At 45.1% G+C, this 19,039-nt stretch overlaps 1 protein-coding gene across 3 annotated transcripts in view; it reads right to left on the bottom strand.

Moving 5' to 3' along the window:
- UGGT1 (UDP-glucose glycoprotein glucosyltransferase 1) overlaps positions 1 to 19,039 on the bottom strand; it is a 2,047,742-nt gene that overhangs the window by 193,572 nt on the left and 1,835,131 nt on the right. For all 3 annotated transcript variants that reach the window (XM_069617855.1, XM_069617854.1, XM_069617856.1), the window contains one exon: positions 10,998 to 11,082. In XM_069617855.1, coding sequence (XP_069473956.1) covers positions 10,998 to 11,082 — 85 coding nt within the window. The remainder of the gene's footprint in view (positions 1 to 10,997; positions 11,083 to 19,039) is intronic.

Below are 19,039 nucleotides of genomic sequence, written 5' to 3'. Positions count from 1 at the left end.
AAAAGGAACATTCGAAAGTAGAAGTAGACACATCCCAGTCTCCCCTCTCAGTGATTGCATACATGTATACTACACTTTTGGGCTGGTCTTAGTTACTTAGGTCCTGCTCAACAAGCAACACCCATGAATGCAAAAAAAATACAAACGGTGTTGTTATTGAACTGCTTATTTTCTGATAATGTATTCCTTTCATGGTTTAAACAAACATCTTCAGTAAACAACAAAAAAGAGAAATGCAATAAAACATGGATGTGCATATTTTAAAGTTTGTTTTTAGTTTACAAAGTGTTTTTCTTGTCTACATAACTTTATTCATTGAAAGGCAACTATTCGGCTCCATATTTGGCTCCGGCCGAATACTTGTCCAACTATTCAGTATTCCGAGTGGTCTAACTTCACCTCTTCTCGCTTCCACCTTCAACGTCTCCTACTTGGAGACTTCAATATTCACCTCGTCTCTTCTGTTTCGACCACTGGACTCTTCAGCAGCCTCTGTGACTTTCTTTCCCTCACCATTCATCCCTCCAGTCCGACGCATTCAGCCGGACATACCTTGAATGCTCTCATCTCAGCAGACATCCCCATCTCCAACCCCCTTACTACACCTCCCTCCTGGTCGGACCATGCTCTCCTGTCCTCTCGTCTGGATCGCTTAGGTCCCCCGGCTAAGCCTCTGCCTGCACTGTCAGTCTCCTTCTCTGGCATTCGACCGGTGAAGCTAGTGTCGGTTGCTGCTTTCGCCGCCACTTTCATTCCCCCTCCCACTCCTACCATGGACTCACACACACTGACTCTGCCCTTGCTAATCTTCACCTCCCTATCACCAACACCTTGGAAATCCTTGCCCCTTTAATGAGGATCAGCATGAAGCCTGCCTCCAAGCGCAACACCTGGAATGACTCTGACCTAGTCTCTATGAAGAGCAAGTGCAGAGTTGCTGAGCGGAAGTGTCAAGCATCAGGCACATCCTCTGACAAACTGGTCTGCCGCCTGCTCCAAAGGCATACAGACTCCATCTGCTCGAAGAAGAGGGCCCATATCCAAGGCTGCATCTCTGAAGCCACTAACAAAATGGGTGAATAGTTTAAAATCTGCAAGGAACTTGCCAATCCTACTGCAATCTCCACTTCCCCTGTGCCATCCCTGACCCTCTGTACTTCTCTGGCCTCAGACCTCTTAACCAAACTCCCTTGGTCCTCCTCTCCCCTTCCCTCCTACTCTCCTCTTTCTCGTCCATAGCACTGGATGAGGTCTCTAGACAAGTCCTCTCTATGAAGGTTTCCTCCAAACAGGTGCTCCCCTGCTCCTCTAGAACTCTCAAGGACAACATTGCCTCCCTTGCTGCAACCTTAGCCAATTTCTGTAATCACTACTTTGTCACTGGCTCCTTTCTGCTACCCCTCAGCACTGCCTTGGGCATCCTCACCTCAAAAAGCCCTCTGGTGATCCCTACTGCGGGATACCTACTCCCCTAACTCCATTGCCCACTTCCTGGGCAAACTCCTGGAGAATCTGGCAATCTCCCAACTGATCCAACACACTGAATCTGTTAGTTGTCTCCACGACCACCAGTCTGGCTTCAGAGCAGCCAGAGGCATGGAAACTGCTCTAATGAAGACCCATGAAGACTTGCTCTCAAATCTCAATTCCAACTCTCCATCTGTTCTTATCCTTCTGGATATTTCCTCTGCCTTCGACACGGTCAATCATTCCACCCTGACAAATGGGCTCTGCGACACCCTCAGCATCATGGGCATATCACTGGACTGTTTGACCTCTTTCCTCTCTGATCGATCTTCCTGTGTTCAATTGAGCCCTTTTCTCTCCTCTGTCACACTCTTCACCTGTGGCGTCCCTGAAGGCTCTATCCTCGTGCTGTGGCTCTGCAACATCACCTTGCTCCTCTGCCCACCTGATCTCCTCACTTCCAGTGTTATGCAAACAACACGAAGCTCTCATTCAAGCTTCCCTCTCTACTGCCTCCTCTTCATCCTCTCTCATCTCTAACTGTTTGACTGCTATTCAGGCATGGTGTGCTGCCAATGATCTCTGCCTTAATGCCAGTAAAACTGAGATCCTTCTAATTGGGACACCTGCTCCCTCCTTCCCTCTGGCCATCCTCTATGGGTCCCCTTCCCTCATCCTACTGTTTTCAGTAGCACTTCCCTCCCCTCTCACACTTCTTGTTACTGCACTTGCACGATCCGAATGAAAATGCAGAGCAACATAGGTTTGAATACTGGTACCGAGCTTAGAGACTGGTCGACGGTATTAAGGGGGTTATAAAAGATGAATAAATGCTAAAGCTGGGGAAAATCACTGACTGCAATATGTGTTAGAAAATATTGCAAAGGATTATTCTATGAACCACATTGCTGCCTCCCCAATGGAATTATTTGACCTTGGTTGCATGCTTTCTAAAGGAGCGCATTGGGTTCGAAGTGAAATGCAGCCCAGACCAAAGACTGCAGCTTTGCTCCTTGAAGGAGGAGAGTGCTGCTTTCTCACTCTCTGTCGAACCATTGGGGGGCGATAGAAGACTATTGCTGCTAGTGCTTCCTATGGTGCACGCACTAGAACAGAAAATGTGAAATGCTGTTATGTCAAAAACATATCATGACATCTGGTCTGCCAAAAAGACTCCCAAAAAAAGTCGGTGAAGTGCCTTTTAAAAAAAAGAGAAAGTAATAATCTATGTGAAAATGTGGTGCTTCCCTGTAAGCTCTAATGAATATAAAAATATGCCACTGCCCTTGAATCTGCCGCTCCAGGCCGTAGCCTATTCGGCCGAATTGTAACTACGGCACTGCCTGCACCATTCAGTATAAATGCATAATGTTTTTTTTACAGATCGGTAAATCCATATTAACCAAAAACAAATGTGGAATTGTTTTTTTTTAAATATGTTTATTAGTTTTAAACAACATAAACCAAACTGTTAACATTATCAATGCATTGTTCATGATTTTGCCCATGTAGTTCCCTTCCCTGGCCTCCCCATTCCATATCTTCAAATTCCAAGCCCAGTTTATTTTCCCATTTCGCTTTACATTCGAGTTCTTGCTTGGTTGTGCTGTCTAGTAACGCTTCATAACGCTGTGAGGTTTCATGTCCCCCCTCAGCTGCGTTCAGCATGTTCTCGATAATCTCGTGTTCTGCTTCCGGGTTCACAGCCTCTGGCCATCTGTCCTCAAGCCTTTGCACCACTGCTCTATGGAGCAGGAACTGCCCTGTCGGCACTCCCGTGGCCTCGTTGAGCTCAGCAAACGTTAAGATCCCCTGATCATTCACCAGGTCTCCCAATGTAGCCACACCATAGGGTACCCATTTACTTCGTATGTTTCTTTTTGCCCCCACGGTCTATTTACCATGATTGCTGCTATAGGGATCTCTGGGGAGTACGGGTCATCTATCTTCACTGTCTTGCAAGCTCGTTTCCAGAGCTGGGTCCCCAGCCTTTCCAAGTATGGGCTGTTTTGTGTTGCGCTTGCTGGGACCCAGAGTAAATCCCTGAGGAGCATCTGGGGGATGGCCGGTTGCAAGAGTCGGGTGTCTGTCGTGATCTCATCCACCATCCATTTCACTATGTGTTTCAGTTCACCCGCCAGGTAGTATAGTTCAAAGTTGGGGATTTTCAGGCCCCCCTTTTCATAGGGTCTCTGTAACACTTCTAGCGCTACTCTATGCCTTCCTCCCTGACAAAGGAATCGTCTGCAACGCTTATTTAAATCCCTGAAGAACTGAGGGGGGATGTTGAATGGGACGTTGGTAAAGTAGTGTAGAAGCCGGGGTAGCGCCACCATTTTAAGAAGTCCAGCCCTTCTTGCCACTGAAAACTGTAGCTTGCCCCAGAAGTCCATCGATTTTTGTAGGGTGCCCTGGCTCTTACCGTGTTTAGGGTATGTTCAGTTTTGGGGTTGCGATGGATGGTAATTCCCAAGTATTTAAAGGAGGTGGTCTTCCACTGGAGGGCCATGGTAGGGAGGCTTCCGGCCTCATCCTCGCTCAGTGCAGCCAGAGGGTAGAGAAACGATTTCTCTTTATTAATCTGGATCCCAATGTATCTATAAAACCCTTCTAGTGTTTCCAGGATATATGGCAGTATGTGTTCCGGGTTATTTAGTTGTAGGATCGTGTCGCCGGTGTACATTCAGATTAGATGGGTCACCCCGTCTATCACTATGCCCCCATCCCCATATTCCTGTCGTAAGTAAGCCGCTACGGGTTCAATGGCCATAATATATAACATGGGAGAAAGTGGGCATCCTTGGCGCGTGCCCCTATAGAGAGACCATTTATCAGAGTATGTTTTGTTCGTGCGCACTCTGGTCGTAGGGTCCGTGTAAATGAGTTGAGTCCATTTCAAGAAGGCTGGCCCTATCCCCATTTTCGTCATGGTGGCATACAACCATTTCCACTGGACTGAATCGAAAGCCTTAGTGGCGTCTAGCGATGCCACAGCACATTTCTCGGGCCAGTTATTGGTGCTATATATGACATGGTGCAGCCTACGCAGGTTCTCAGTAATGGTGCGCCCTGGCACATAACCCGTCTGATCTTGGTGGATCAATAGGGGGACTACTTTGCGCAGTCTCCTCGCCAGCAGGGCCGTTAGGATCTTGTTATCTGCATTTAACATGGATGGGAGCCTGTACGAGCCACACTCCTCGCCGTCCTTACCAGGTTTTAATAGTGGGACGATTACAGCTTCCCTCATGGTTTCTGGATGGGTACCTGTCTCGTATGCCTCGTTATACACTTGGGCTAGTAGTGGTGCTAGGACCTCCTCATATGTCTTGTAAAACTCCCCTGGGAGACCGTCCGTTCCTAGGGTTTTCCCCAGACGGTAGGGATCTGATGGTTACCAACACCGCCTCTGGGGTAATGGGTTCATCTAGGGCCTCAGCCATTTGTGTGTCTATTTTGGGCAGCTTAATGATGTCTAGGACGTCTTCTATTTCGGTGTCTGTGGGCGACGTGGTGCTGGCATAGAGGTCCTGATAAAACTCAGAGAACACCAAATTTATTTCTGTCTGCGTGTGTACTATTCAGCCATCCGTTTTTCGGACATGGCAAATGGGTTTCCTGGGGGCTTCTCACTTGTGCAGCCAAGCTAGTAGCTTCCCTGGTTTGTCACCAAGGGCATGGCTTCTTTCAATATGTTTCGCGTAGCTGAGTTTCCCCAGTATGTTAGGCAGGCTTGTCTGAGCTCAACCTCCTTTTGCAAATGTTCGGGAGTTGTATCGGCCCTCGCTTCTAGCTCCCCCCAGCTCTTTTTCAGTGAATGCTAGTGAGGCTATGATGGATATTTGGGCTCCCTCTACAGCCGCAATCATTTCACCCCCTCATGACTACTTTGTATGCTTCCCATACCGTGCCAATGTGTCATACACTATTTACGTTCGTCTGCCAGAAGTCTAGTGTGCTTTCCCTCATCTGTTCACGTAAGGCTGCGTCTAGCAGAGCCTTGTAGGTACAGGGGGTCTATATGGAAACACCGTCCAGGTGACTGCTAGTCGGGAGTGGTCAGATAACACTCTGGGCAGGTACTGTGCGTCCCCAAACATAGCTTGTTGCTCTTCACTTATAAGTAATCTAGTCTGGTATAGACAACATGCAGTGGGGAGTAAAAGGAGTACTCTCGTTTTTCTGGGTGCTGCTCTCGCCATACATTTTTAAGTTTGAGCTGTTGTGTTAGTGCAGCTAGTATTTTAGCAGGCGGGGATGGACGGGTGTGTTTATTGTCTGATCTGTCTTTGCGTCAAGGGTGCAGTTGTGGTCCCCTCCCCATATCAGGGTGCTAGCTCTATAAGGGCTGAGCCGTATGTATAGTGAATGGAAGAAGACTGTAACGTCATGATTGGGAGCATAAGTGCTGATTAAACATACCTCCTTTCCTTCTATAGTACTGTGTACCAAAGCCATCCTGCCTCCGTCATCTGTTTTCGTGCCCATTAGTTTGAGGGGGATGGTTGGGTCAATCCAGATCAGGACCCCTCTGGCGTAGATGGAGTAAGTGGATCCTTATCAGTGTCCCTCGTCAGGTTTTGACTAATGCTTCCCGTTTACGTGCGTCTAAGTGAGTCTCTTGCAGCAGAGCGATTCTGACCTTACTCTGTTTTATATATGTGTGGATTCGGCGTTGCTTGACGAAGCTGTTCATGCCCCTGACATTCCATGTTATGATTCTGATTTTGTCAGCCATAAGTGTTGGATGGCCAGGTATTTGAGGGTGGCGTCTCTGGCGGCTGCTCTTTTGGTTTGGCAAGTACTAAAGCTCTATGTGGTCTTGTTGTTTCCCCTCGTAGTTCCCAAACTATAACACCAACTCCCATGTTCCCTCCCCACTTTAACTTCAAACTCCCCGTACTAAGAAACTGTCCAGTGAGGTTTCCCCCGTTATGACTACCCCGTTTCTGCTCCATTTGACCGTGCACTGGTCTCCTGGCGCCCTACGGGTGGGTTTAATATACCCTAATAACTTCTGGGGACGGAAGGGTAAGCGGTCCATCTTCGGCACGGCTCCTGTGAGTAATCATTCTTGCTGCGCTTAGGTGTGGGTGCAGTTCGTTTCTGTGTGTGTGTGTTGATGGCAGGCCCTATATGTGGCCACCCTGGGTGCAGGTCAGCGTGATTTGCACCCCTTCTCTTCAATGTCTTCGATCTGTTCCCCGTCCATCCATTCTCGAGCTTCGGCCGGAGTATTGAACAGAAGCGCCTTGTTGTTACATAGCACTTTCAATCTTGCTGGGTATAAGAGCATGTAGCGCAGTCCCGCTTTTTTCAATCTGGCCTTCGTGTAGATGAATTGTGCTCGTTTCATTTGAACTTGGAAGGTGTAATCGGGATATATGGCTATCTCCGCGGAATCTCTTTGAATTTGGCCACCCGATCTAGAGAAAGCTAAGATTGTCTCCCTGTCTTTGTAGTTGAGCACTTTTACTGTGGCCTAGGCGGAGCCCCGGGGGGCGGTCGTTTGGTGAGAGATCGGTGGGCTCTTTCGATGGTGAAGCCTTGTGAAAGTTTCTCTGCCCCAATCTCCTGTATCAAAAGATTTTCAACATAATTCGTGAGGTTGGATCCCTCGATGTCCTACGGCAAGCCTAAAATCCTAATGTTGTTCCGGCGTGCTCGCCCTTCGGCTTCTTCAGCCCCATCTTCCAGGTGCTTCACTCTTTGTTGTAGCTCGTCGACGTCTTTCAAAAGCTGTGTTTTGGCCTCTGTATTTTCTCGGACCTGGGTTTCAAGTACTTCAGTCCTGCTGGCTATGGAACGGACATCCTGTCGCAATAGGCCCAGGTCTATGGCCACCGCGTCAATATTGCTCTCCATCGTCGTTTGGAGCGGCTTGATAGCTTCTAGGATCTGCGAACTGCCCGGTTCCACTGCCGTTGCAGACGGGTGGGGCAGCGCTGCTGCAGCACTTTTGGTAGCGGTTTCAGGTCCCGTGGACCCTCCGGCTGCGTAGGTCTCCATGGTGGTCTGTCATTGCTTGGCTCTCGCCCCCTTCAAGGACATTACACTAGAGCTGGGGGTTCCAGTTGTTTTCAAATGGAGATCTGCATTTGCTGTGGGTGCTGCACTATTCAGGGGTAGCATGATTGCTTGTGCACGCTGTTGGTGCTATCGTAATAGTGGCGCTGCGTAGTACGTTTTACATTTCACAGGCGCTGGGCCTCTTCATATGTGTTCGCCCTGGGGCGAGTTGAATGATGGCGTGGGTCTATTATGCGATTACTGTTCACCCTCTTGTGTGCATTTGTCGTTTTCTTCCTCTTTCCTTTTCCTGATTGGTAACCCGGGCTGATGGCTGTGCAAGCGCCTGCAGGGTGGACCACGTCCGCTGTTGGGGCTAGCTCCTTAGCCACTAGAGCAGAGCCCGGTTCCAACCGGGTGCTCTGCGTGTCCAATGCCTTGGGGCAAGAAGTTCAAGCCCCAGCACCAATGCGTGCTGTGTTCGCTCCCTCGCCGCTTCACTGCTCCCCAAGCAGGGGTCCAACTTGTTCGCTGTGCTCTCCCTTTGCGCTCTGCTGCGATCTCGCGCCACTGGCGCCGAGGCGTTCACCTTCTCCGTGAGAGGTGGATCGGGGGGGGGAGGAGATGCCCAGCTCTCGGAATACAAGAGTGCGGGTGACTGACTGGGTCTTCCCTCCCCACCGTCCCTCACCTCGTGTGGCTTTCACAGCCGGTCAACTCCGTCTGCGGTCTCCGGATTCGTGCTCCACTCTTCTCTGCTGTGCCTTTGCCGTTCAGGTCTCTCCTCACTGGTGCCGCCGCAGTCACTATTCCAGGGGCCGACTCCCCGCTCTCCGTGGCAGTGCTGCTGTTCCCAAGTTTTCTCACGTCGCTGCAGGCTCCACACACGGCAGCCAGGGCGCGACACCGCTGCCTCTCATCCTGCTTACCAGGCTTTCCTAGAGGGCGATCCTCGTATGGGGATCTGGGGCCGCCAGAGCCTCTCGGCGTCGCCAGGCATGCTCGCTTCTGTTCTCCGGCTGCAGCAGTCTACACGCCTTTCCCAGCCTCCGACCGTGCTCGGGGGCCTTCGGTCCGCTCCTCAATTCTTCTGGGATTGTCAGAGTTCAGATCGCTGCTCAGTGTCGGCGGGCACAGTGCTGTGTGAATTTTCGTATGGCGAGCCCCATTTTCTGCTCGGCCCCGTGGCGCTGCGTTCGGCGGTGTCCTGGTCAAAGTAGGGCACACTTCATCTCCAAATTCGGGATAGACCCTCTGGATGTGTTCGGCAGCGGTTGTAGCGACCCTCGGATGACTCGTGCGTCTATAAAGCGTATTTTGCAGCTAATTGTGAGCACATCATGCAGAGCATGCCAAAGATGCGTCTTCCCTACATGGCAGTTAGCCACGCCCCCCACAAATGTGGAATTTTTTTGTCATATTCCTTATCTTTCTAAAAATCCTTGGTCAAATTACATATGCAAGCACCTAAGAATCAGGCTACCATTTTATCTTGCTGCCTTCCTTGCTCTCTTCCCATCAACTTAGCCCATCTAACCATACATTTGTGAGGCACTTAAATTTCAAGTCACTACTAGCCGTGCACGACTGAAACAGACACGGAAACACAGCCAGGTTTAAATATCCAGGTTAGTTACATGTGCATGCTGACATATGTGGCCTCCTACTAACGTGCAATCTAATTTCATTAAGCCACAGCCTCTCTAGGACTTGAGTTAACGAAGCAGTATTTTGAAGTATTTTGTGCCTTCAATGTGCCATGGTTTCCATGTGGAGACATTCACTGAGCTTGCATGCGTTCTTCAAAGCTAGATCATTGTCCTGTTGAAACATCCGGCCAGGGTCTATGCACATCTCTCTCAAATCGGCTGCTTAGAGTACATCGTTCCCCTACGATCTGAAGTCCAGAGTAGAGTTTGTCCTAGAAATAATGTCAGGGTAAAATGCACCTCCCAAAATGTGTACAACGCTACACTGAATTGTGTTCTTAATTCAAACCATCAGCCCCTATGAACATTTTCTCTCAAAAGATCAAACAAGATTAACACCTCTGAAACCAGTAGCAAACCTCTGTATGCAACCTGCAGTCACAGTATCGAATACAATCAGACGCGACTCAAGCCTTTTGTCCTTACGATTGTTACAGCGCAAAGAGGCGGCAGGGATCTGGCATGAAGCACTGTATCAAAACTGATTATTTTACTGAATACATGAGCCCAAATATAATGGTAGTACCCAAATTGATCATTTCTAATTGACCGTATGGTAAATCTGGCTGAGGTTTGGAGGCGGGGGACAAAACAATAAAAATAAAAGTGGACCCTGCGACGTTGGATCTGACCCACGTAGGAGGGACGGATCCAACCCTGCAGGGTAAGAAGAAGAGCAGACGCCGAAAAGGTAAGTAGGGGGTGTTTTTTTTTCTTAGTTTGGGCAGATTTAGCCGCGGCAAAATTGGCTTCACGGCCAAATTGACTATAGTCAATTTGGCCCCAAACAATTATGCCACGGCCAAACCGTTTACATCCAATATAACAGCATACTTTAATTTAACAGATCTAGTAAATAAAACCTAAAACAAAACAAGAACTTTGATTTTGTGTAGGCATATGATTAGCATTTTCCTAGCACTGTCATAATGGTGCTACCTGACTATAAGATGGTAACAGCTGCAACATTGTATTAGTGTGTGAGCATATGAAAAGACTTCCTGGCAAAGGCCTGCCTAATAGCTTATAGACCAGCAAAAACAGTTTGTTTTTAATAGGACTTCATTGCATGGACATCCATACGGCTTATAAATGAAGTGGCTGAAGGCACACTTGGTTAAGAGATAGAGATCCTAGGAAGATGGGTTTGGGGTGGGGAGGGGCAGGTAGTGGAAATGAGCATAGGAAGTAGCATGATCCTAGGCAGTCAATAGGTGGGTAAATAACCAAACACCCACAAGGTGTGTGTCCCTCCTCACATCCCATCTCCCTCCTAGCTGTACTCCAATGCAATCATTTTCTCCATATAAGTGGCACTTTAGAGCCATGTAATACCCAAAACGAAGGAGCATGAAATCACATAAGTCACTTCAACAATGTGGCAGATGCCCACAAATATTTGGGATGCCAGGGAGCTCAATTTATAAACGAAATAAGGTAAATACCTGCATCATAGTGCCAACGTTTGCCAAAATACATTAAAAAGGCATGGCTTGCTGCCTGAATTTGGGTATGATACACTGGGACTGACAAGTTACATTTTGACTTCTACCAAAGAGAACAGAGGTTATTTGGGAGAAGAGAGAACTTGTTTTCAGTACGCTGAATACATGGAAAGATCGATTCATTTAAATAGAAATGGGAGAGGAAGCGGATTTACAATTAAGAGCTCGAATGACTAAAATATGGCAACTCTACATTCAAGCAAAGCACATGCAGATAAATCCCAACACATAAGTGAAAAACACTCCACAATATGAAAGCAAACTGGAGTTTTGCCAACAGGGAAAGGTTTCTGGATCAACAACAAACCTTGAATGTAGGTGACAAATAATTCTTCAGGAACCAGAATTTCACAGGTGTCTTTGTATGCTTTAAAACCGATAGCATCATTATTCTGTTAAAAAAATAGAAATGAACAAAAACATTTATTTCTGAACAAGATTATTAATCGTCCACGAAAAATACTGTCCTGGTAACCAACCAAACTGCCCGATTATCAGAAACATTTTCAAGTCATTGGTTGCCAACTTAGGAAATAAAGTTCAGGGCCCAGAAAAAGATAATCGTCCAAAAGCTAGATAACATGGATTAACCAAACTGATAGTTTTTCATGTTATGTTGGCAATCAGCCAAATTGACTGGGACTGTTGTCAGACAGCCCCAGTAGTGATTCCATAGGAGCTTCATCAAGATCTGCAGTAGCAGTAAGCCACCCTACATTTATTATGTAGGAGTAATCAGATTTTATTTGTGTAAGGCCTCTACTACAGCGCCTCTACATAAGAGTTCAAAAAACCTTTCACCGGTTTACAACGCTGTAAATCGTGGCTCTTTGACTTAACTCTCTCCTAAAGTGGACAATAGCTTATATACATACAGTAATCTTCAAAGACAAGTGTGATGCAAAGATAGAAAATATAGGAGTGTTTTTTATTATAGTGTTGTTTTGGTTAAGTAAACCTTTCACACTAAGAAAAAATTAAAAATTATACATTACATATAATAAAATACACAAGTCAAATTGGAAACACAATAAAAGAGCACAAAATAGTAATAAGATGCATTTAATAACTCATTACATAATAATAATAATAATTTCACATTTATATAGCGCTACGAACAATCAGGTATCTGAGCGCTGCTTATTATTACCCACGGTGTGTGGTGCTCATTTATTGACCTCGGAAGGATGAAAGGCTGAGTTTGGCCCTGCCAGGATTCGAACCTGCGTCAGAAGGCTCTGCACGGATGTCAAAGCGAGCGCTCTACTCGCTGTGCCACTTGACCGGCTAATAATACATTTCATCATAATACAGTACAGTGTCGGCTACACAAAATCAATACAAATCTAATCACGTCCTCTCAGTCCTTCTAAGGGGAAAGGTAAAAGTTGCTTTAAAATGTCTTTCCACATATAATATAATGTAAAATGTATAACAAGATTACTGGCTTGATAAATTCTACTCCAAAATAGATCACTTTGTATAAAACCGAGATCCATGACCAGTTTGTCAAATCCCTTAAAATATATCTCAGTTAGTTATTTACAATTAGTGAGCAAGTGTTGCAGCGTCTCCAACTGTTGGCCACACAATCTACATAGGCGTTCTGGTTCGACATGGTAGAAAGTTGGTTTAACCTGAGTCGCAGAATAAATCTGACTTTTAGGTCTTGGACATTGGGGATATAATGGCAAGGTGATACAATAAAAAAATGATTGCGTTGTAAACTCCTTATAGGTAGGCATGCAACTCCGTTTAGTTGAACAATGACTGCGATCCCAATCAGCTGTGTTTTTCTTAATCTCCCTTTCCTTCAATGAGATAATGTTGGTATCTGAAATTTCGCAACCAATCTCATTTAAGAAAGCAGAGGTGTCCACAATCCAAGATTTTAACGTAGAGTGGGGGGTTGTAGGATCTATTTGAGTTGACAAGTATGAATAAATGGAATCGCCATTGTCACGTTGGCCAATAATTTTTAAATACAATAAGCAGTTTGATATAATTTTTCGCGTCTGTGGAGAAGTAAGGCCCAATTCAAGGCAGATTGTGTCCACAGGCACACAGTTTGGGAGACTCAAGGCTTTTCTCCATAGGTTCCCCCTCCAGTCTTTTAAGCAATCCACTTCACCCGCTGTAAAGATTTCCAGGCCATATAGAATTCCTAGTACAATACAAGGCTTATACAGTTGTAAAAGACCTTCAGTGGACACTTCACCACTTTTGTATATAAAAGAGCGGACTGCCAGAATTTCACTACAGCTTTGTTTATGATAGCGTCTGCAAGTATTACTTTGCTCATACTATTTTGGATCAGTATGCCCAAATAGATATATCTAGTGACTTCTTGTATTGGTGTTTTCTGAATATGCCAACTGAATTTCTTTATATTTTTTCTATATTGCTTAAATGTCATAACCTTGGTCTTACGAAGGCTAATTTCCAATTCGTTAATAATGGAAAATTGGTTTATAGCTTCAAAGCTACATTATAATCCAAGGGCAGTCTGATCCAATATCACTACATCATCTGAATAGCTTAACCAAGATATTGCTTGCCGCCCAATTCGAGGTGGGTTATTACCACAATTCTCAAAACTGCGACCCAGGTCCGCCATATAAATGTTATATACTACAGGGGCTAACATACACCCCTGCTTCAGCCCATGGTTAACCCCCAGATAGGGTCACCTAGTACCCCATCCTTGTTCGTTCTAATCTGTATGCGAGTATTCATATACAGGCTCTTAACAAAATAGAGGATCTGTGGATGTAAACCCCAGCTATCAATTTTTGTCCATAAAATAGCACGATCTACTGTATCAAATGCTTTTGTATAATTAGTAAAACAAATAAAAAGGGATTTGTTCTTATTGGTAACAGTCGAACACATAAAATACATCAACGTCCACAGACAGGTAACCATTCCGAAGCCTTTTCTTAATCCTAGCTGCTGGTTATTAAGTATGTTATGCTCTTTCATCCACTTGTTAATATAAAATAATAGCAGTTGAGAAAAAATCTTAGTGCTAGAATCTAGCATAGCCAGCAGGCGATAGTTAGATAGGGAGTCTTAAGGCCCTTTTTTGTAGATTGGAATCAGTATTGCACTGTTCCAACTTTTAGGAATCAACCCTGTTCTAATGATTTCAGAGCATATCACCATTAATACACAAGCTCATTTTTTCAGATCTTTTTTTGAACAAGGCATTCGGTAGCTTGACCGGGCCAGGGGCTCTAGATGGTTTTAGACTAACAATGATCCTCTGTATCTCAAGCTCTGTTATTGTAAAGAAAGCTCTATCTTTAATTGCCCGATAGTCCAAAGTGACTTCTCGCAGGTATAATTTGTAATACAATTTCAAAATATAATCTTCCCATTTATCATTTTGAATGGGATTAATTTCCTGTTTGGACAACTTTAAGGAATGATATTTATTAAATATATACCAAAATGTTTCTTTTTCCTTAAGTGAAAAAATAATTCCTTAAGTGCTCTGTACATAGTCTTCCACTGAATTGAAGTTTTGGATCCTCTATGAAGTCTATGCCAGTTTTTAAATTACATTTTTAATTTCTTAGTATAGTTCATCTGTTGCAATCTCTCCAAAGGGCCTTTCTTTATTATCCTTATATTTTTTCTCCTGTGTACCACCACTGAGTCATACATTTTTGTCTTACTATCGCCCTGTATCATAATCCTATTCAATTGTCAGCTTACATACTGTTCATAATGTACAATCACCATCTCATTATACTGATCCAAGTTTGAGAAGTTGAGGGATTCATTATTAATTAGTACTGCCAATAAGCGGACACCAAATTTTTGCAAATTACAATCAGTCCACCCGAGACAAGTATCAGTGTTGTTAACCCATAATTCCCCAGCCAGGCATTCATGCTTTCCCAGGGTGGCATTTATCATGCTGAATTCCAACACAACATGGTCAGTTAATTCATTTGGAATCAAATTGAATTTTTTGCAGCATTCAAAGCCAAACGGGTTAGTAATTACATTGTCAATCCATGAGCAATTACTGCCTTTGGACCAGGTATATAAAATCCCCTCATCATCCAACCCAATCAGTTGTAACAATTGGTAGGAATGTAGAAAGGTCAACCAGACATTACTGTTTATAATTATCTCAGTTTTTGCACAAGCTAAAGCTTGTAGTTCAAGATCATTTTTCCCCACTCTGAGGTCTTTAAAGAAATTCATCTTACTACCGGCATCAGTAAATCTATGGAAATTAAGGTCACCAATGATAAAATACTGGTCACTCATGTTTGGAAGACCAAGCTTCCACCAATGCTTCCACCTGGACTTTAATGATTTCTGTGTTTGCCTCACCAGGAGGTTTATAAACATCGATAAAAAGAGAACAACATTCCGTAGCCGCAGTATGCCACTTGACAAAAATAGCTTTAACATACTGACTTTAGTGAAGGATTCATAAACTCAGCAGATTTCAAATGCGAAGCAATTCCCTTGATTAGTCCGCCTCATCCTGTATAGGATTGACTACTCCCTCTTTGCAGGCTCTAACACCAGAAACATCAACAAACTACAAATCATCCAGAACAATGCTGTTAGAGCTGCACTCAACATACCTAAAAAAGAACACATCTCCTCCGCCAAATATCCACTGGCTACCTGTGCAGGGTCCTGTCACATTCAAAACCCCCTCTCTAACACACAAATGCCTGTCAAACAGCGCCCCGTTCTACCTAGCCAGACAAATATCCAAAGTCCAGTCCAAGAGACCCATCCGATCTGCATATACCCACTGCCTTGCTATCCCTAGATTCAGATGCCAAAAAGCTGGAGGATGCAGCTTCCCTGTGATTGCGGCTAAACAATGGAATTCCCTTCCTCCAGCAGTGAGATCAGATACCTCCCTGTGGTCCTTCCGCAAAGGTCTCAAAACCTTGCTCTTTACCCAAGATAATTAGAACTGCATCTCTACAGCTACCTGTAACCATGTATTTGCATCCTAACTATACTTGCTTCGATTTGTATTCACTATGCTATTTTTGCCAGAGACACTCTCTCAAATTCTAAATAAATGTATCTTGTAACTACTGTAACCCAATAAGTATCCTAATGTAACATGCAAACATTGTAACCAACTTCTTCTGCAACAAGCGCCCAGATGCCTCTGCGTTTGGCGCGCTTTACAAATGTCAAAATAAAGTCAGACAGTATAATTTATTTGGGCATAAATCTGATGAATTTCCCAGCCATCCAAATAAAAATTATTCATTAGCCATGTTCCCTGGAGAAGGAAGATATCTGCTGACATCAGATAATTTAAACCCTTAGGCTTATCGACGAAGGACCTAAAGCCCCTCATATTCTAAGATCTAATAATCAGTCAGGTATCCTCCTTGTCCAGTCACTCAATTTCGTCAGTATCAGACTTAATGAGGTAGCTAGAAAGAGGGTTTTGGAAAAACTATTTATAACAATATGGAAAACAATGTAGACGATCAAACCTCAAGGCCACCAAATGAGGGCTTTGGGTTTTCAAGGATGACCATTGTAGATACCATAAATATATTAAAAACAATGCATCTTACTAGATGTCCAGGAGAATCTCTCCCATCTAAGCTGATTTTAGAACATTAGGAAATGTTTGCCCCATTTTTATGTAAGTTTGTAAATGCTACTTTTAATTTGTAAGATCCCACAAGTTCATAAAGATGTGGCGGTGACCCCTCTTTTAAAAAAGGAAGGCCTAGATCCCAAGGATGCGGCTATCCTGCCCCCTATTACCAATAATCAATTTTTATTAAAATGTATAGACAAAGTTGCAACCATGCAGCTCCAACTCCACCTGGACACTTCAGGTATCCTACACAACAAACATTCAGGATTTAGACGCGACCATGGGACTGAGAGTGCATTGCTGGATCTCCAGACGCAAATGTTGACCATGTGGAGAAGAGCCGATCGGGCCTCCTGGTACTACTGGACTTATCGGCAGCATTCGATCTGCTCGATTACAAAATGTTGCTGCACAGATTGCGCCTTGTGGGTGGCCTCTCTGGAAATGCCATTAGCTGGCTAAAATCATTCTTGGAAGGCCGCAAGTCAAGAGTTTACTGGGGCGACTCCTCATCAGACATGGAAATCATTTTCTGTGGGGTTCCTCAGGGGGCCTGTTTATCCCCCTGCTTTTTAATATATGTATTGTCCCCTTGTGAGTGAAATTGGAAGAACTTGGTTTCTTTTTTACAAATTACGCTGTTGACTTCCAAAGCCAAAGATGCATTTAGTGGAGCTGAGTGGAAATCACGAAATAGACCAAAATAAATTGAGTAAGGTCTACCAGTGCATACAAAATTGGATGTCACATAATTGGCTGTGTTTAAATGCCACAAAGACGGAACTTATGATTTATGGCTCCCAACATTCCAGAAAGAGCATGGACCAAAAAGTTTTAAACTTTAATATTGAAGGCAGCCAGATAAAAGTGCCACCTAAAGGTAAAAACATCAGGTACCTACATGGAGGCAAGTCTGGATGCAGGGGTCCATGTAGACCAATTAAAAGTTTTAAGGCAAGTAGCTCCGCTAGTTTCCAAAGAAAACTGGACTAAACTAATTAGAGCCATAATACTTCCTTGTTTGGATTATTGCAATGCTTTACTGAGTGGAGCCAACAAAGAAAATGCAGAAAGTGCAAAATGCGGCTGTCCGAGTAGTTAATCAACTGGGCCGAAATGAACATACCTCTGCAGCACCAGCACGGAGGGAGCTGCATTGGCTCCCAGTTTCCGCACGAATATCCTTTAAAGTTTTGACAGTTTGTCATAAATGCATCTTTGGCTTTGCCCCTCAATACCTTAAAGAAAAGGTAAGTACCCACAAGCCAAGTAGAACTCTTAGATCGGCTCAGGCTTCCTACCTCAAAGTTGACCGAATAAAAAAGGCAGGGGAAATGGCCATGCATTTCCATTACAGGCAGCAAAGATTTGGAACAATCTGCCGGAGAGTCTTCGTAAGGAGGAAAATCTCTCGGTTTGCAGAAAATTGTTGAAAACTAGACTGTTCAAATGAAAACACTGCTACTCTGTATGCGTCCTCTCTGTACAGCGCCTGGATGCCCTCGGGCTTTGGTGCTTAACGAGTGAAAAAAATAACATAACATCCAGATAAGCAATATTGTAGGCATGAGTTTTGGGCACTACATCAGAATCCAAACACAATGAGGCACAGACTTTGGCAACAATATTAACCAATGCATCCATAACTTGAGTCATGGCCATCCTGGATTTACTTTGACCATTTTGCACCACCTTACCACTAATGCCCGCCATTTTTTTTTTTTTAAACTTCCGTTTTTATTGGCATTTTAAATTTTACAAACAGGCAAAACAAAGAAAAAGAACAGTGGATCCCCCTCCCTCCCCCCCATCCTCCCGCCCCACCCCTGGATCCCCCCCCCTTCCCCGTGTCCAGTTCAATGTGTTCATCTAGGGAGACTCACGGGGATGCCGCCGTCTCCCTTGTCGCAGAGTTGTTGCGATGCATAACCACTACATCAGTTGGCTGGCTCCTGCCATTCCCCAGGTCCTGGGGCCCCAAGTTTGGTTGACCTTCAAAAGGGAGTCCATCCCCTCGTCTCCAGGGTGGGGGGTCTCTCGAAGGGTTCAGTGCACATCCCATCCCCAGGATTGCTGGACACCCGACCAGTCCGTGAGGAATGAGCTAGTTTTGTTATTTACCATGGCCGTCAATTTGTCCATCAAAAACATATTTTTGACCTTTTTCAGCCAGTCCTCCTTCGAGGGAGCCTCCGGGCTTTTCCATTTTTGGGCCAAAGCCACTCTTCCAGCCCTTAACATAGTTTCCCACATCCTAGGGTATCGATGCACCTCTGTGTCCTCTGGGGGGAGGCCCAACAGCATCGTCAGGGGATTAAGTGGTATACGGACCTCAGTCACTTCCTCCATCCAATCCCTCACTTGCTCCCAATATGTTTGGACCTTCGCACAGTGCCACCACATGCGGCCTCTGGTCCCAGTCTCCCCACACCCTCTCGGGCACCTTGGTGACACTCCTGGGAACATCTTGGATAGTTTTGCGGGGTCTCTGTGCCATCCCTGCAGTATCTTAAAATTATGTTCCATGTCAGCGGTGAAAAGATTTCCATGAAATGCAATTTTAAATATCCTGGCCCAATCATCCTCAGAGATTTCGGCACCTGCCAGACCTTCCCAGAACAAGCGAAAACTCCTCCTGCCCTGAAGGTTGTACGAGTTAAGGACCCTGTACAAACTTGAAACCGCCCCTTTCCTGGAGGCCGCCAAATCGAGGAGCTTCTCAAAGGGGGTCAACTGTCTTC

This window comes from Ambystoma mexicanum, chromosome 10 (assembly GCF_040938575.1).
Source record: "Ambystoma mexicanum isolate Mex_15411 chromosome 10, UKY_AmexF1_1, whole genome shotgun sequence".
NCBI classification, from domain to species: domain Eukaryota; kingdom Metazoa; phylum Chordata; class Amphibia; order Caudata; family Ambystomatidae; genus Ambystoma; species Ambystoma mexicanum.
The sequence above is the reverse complement of the archived record's forward strand: the minus strand, read 5'-3'. Positions and strand labels throughout refer to the sequence as shown.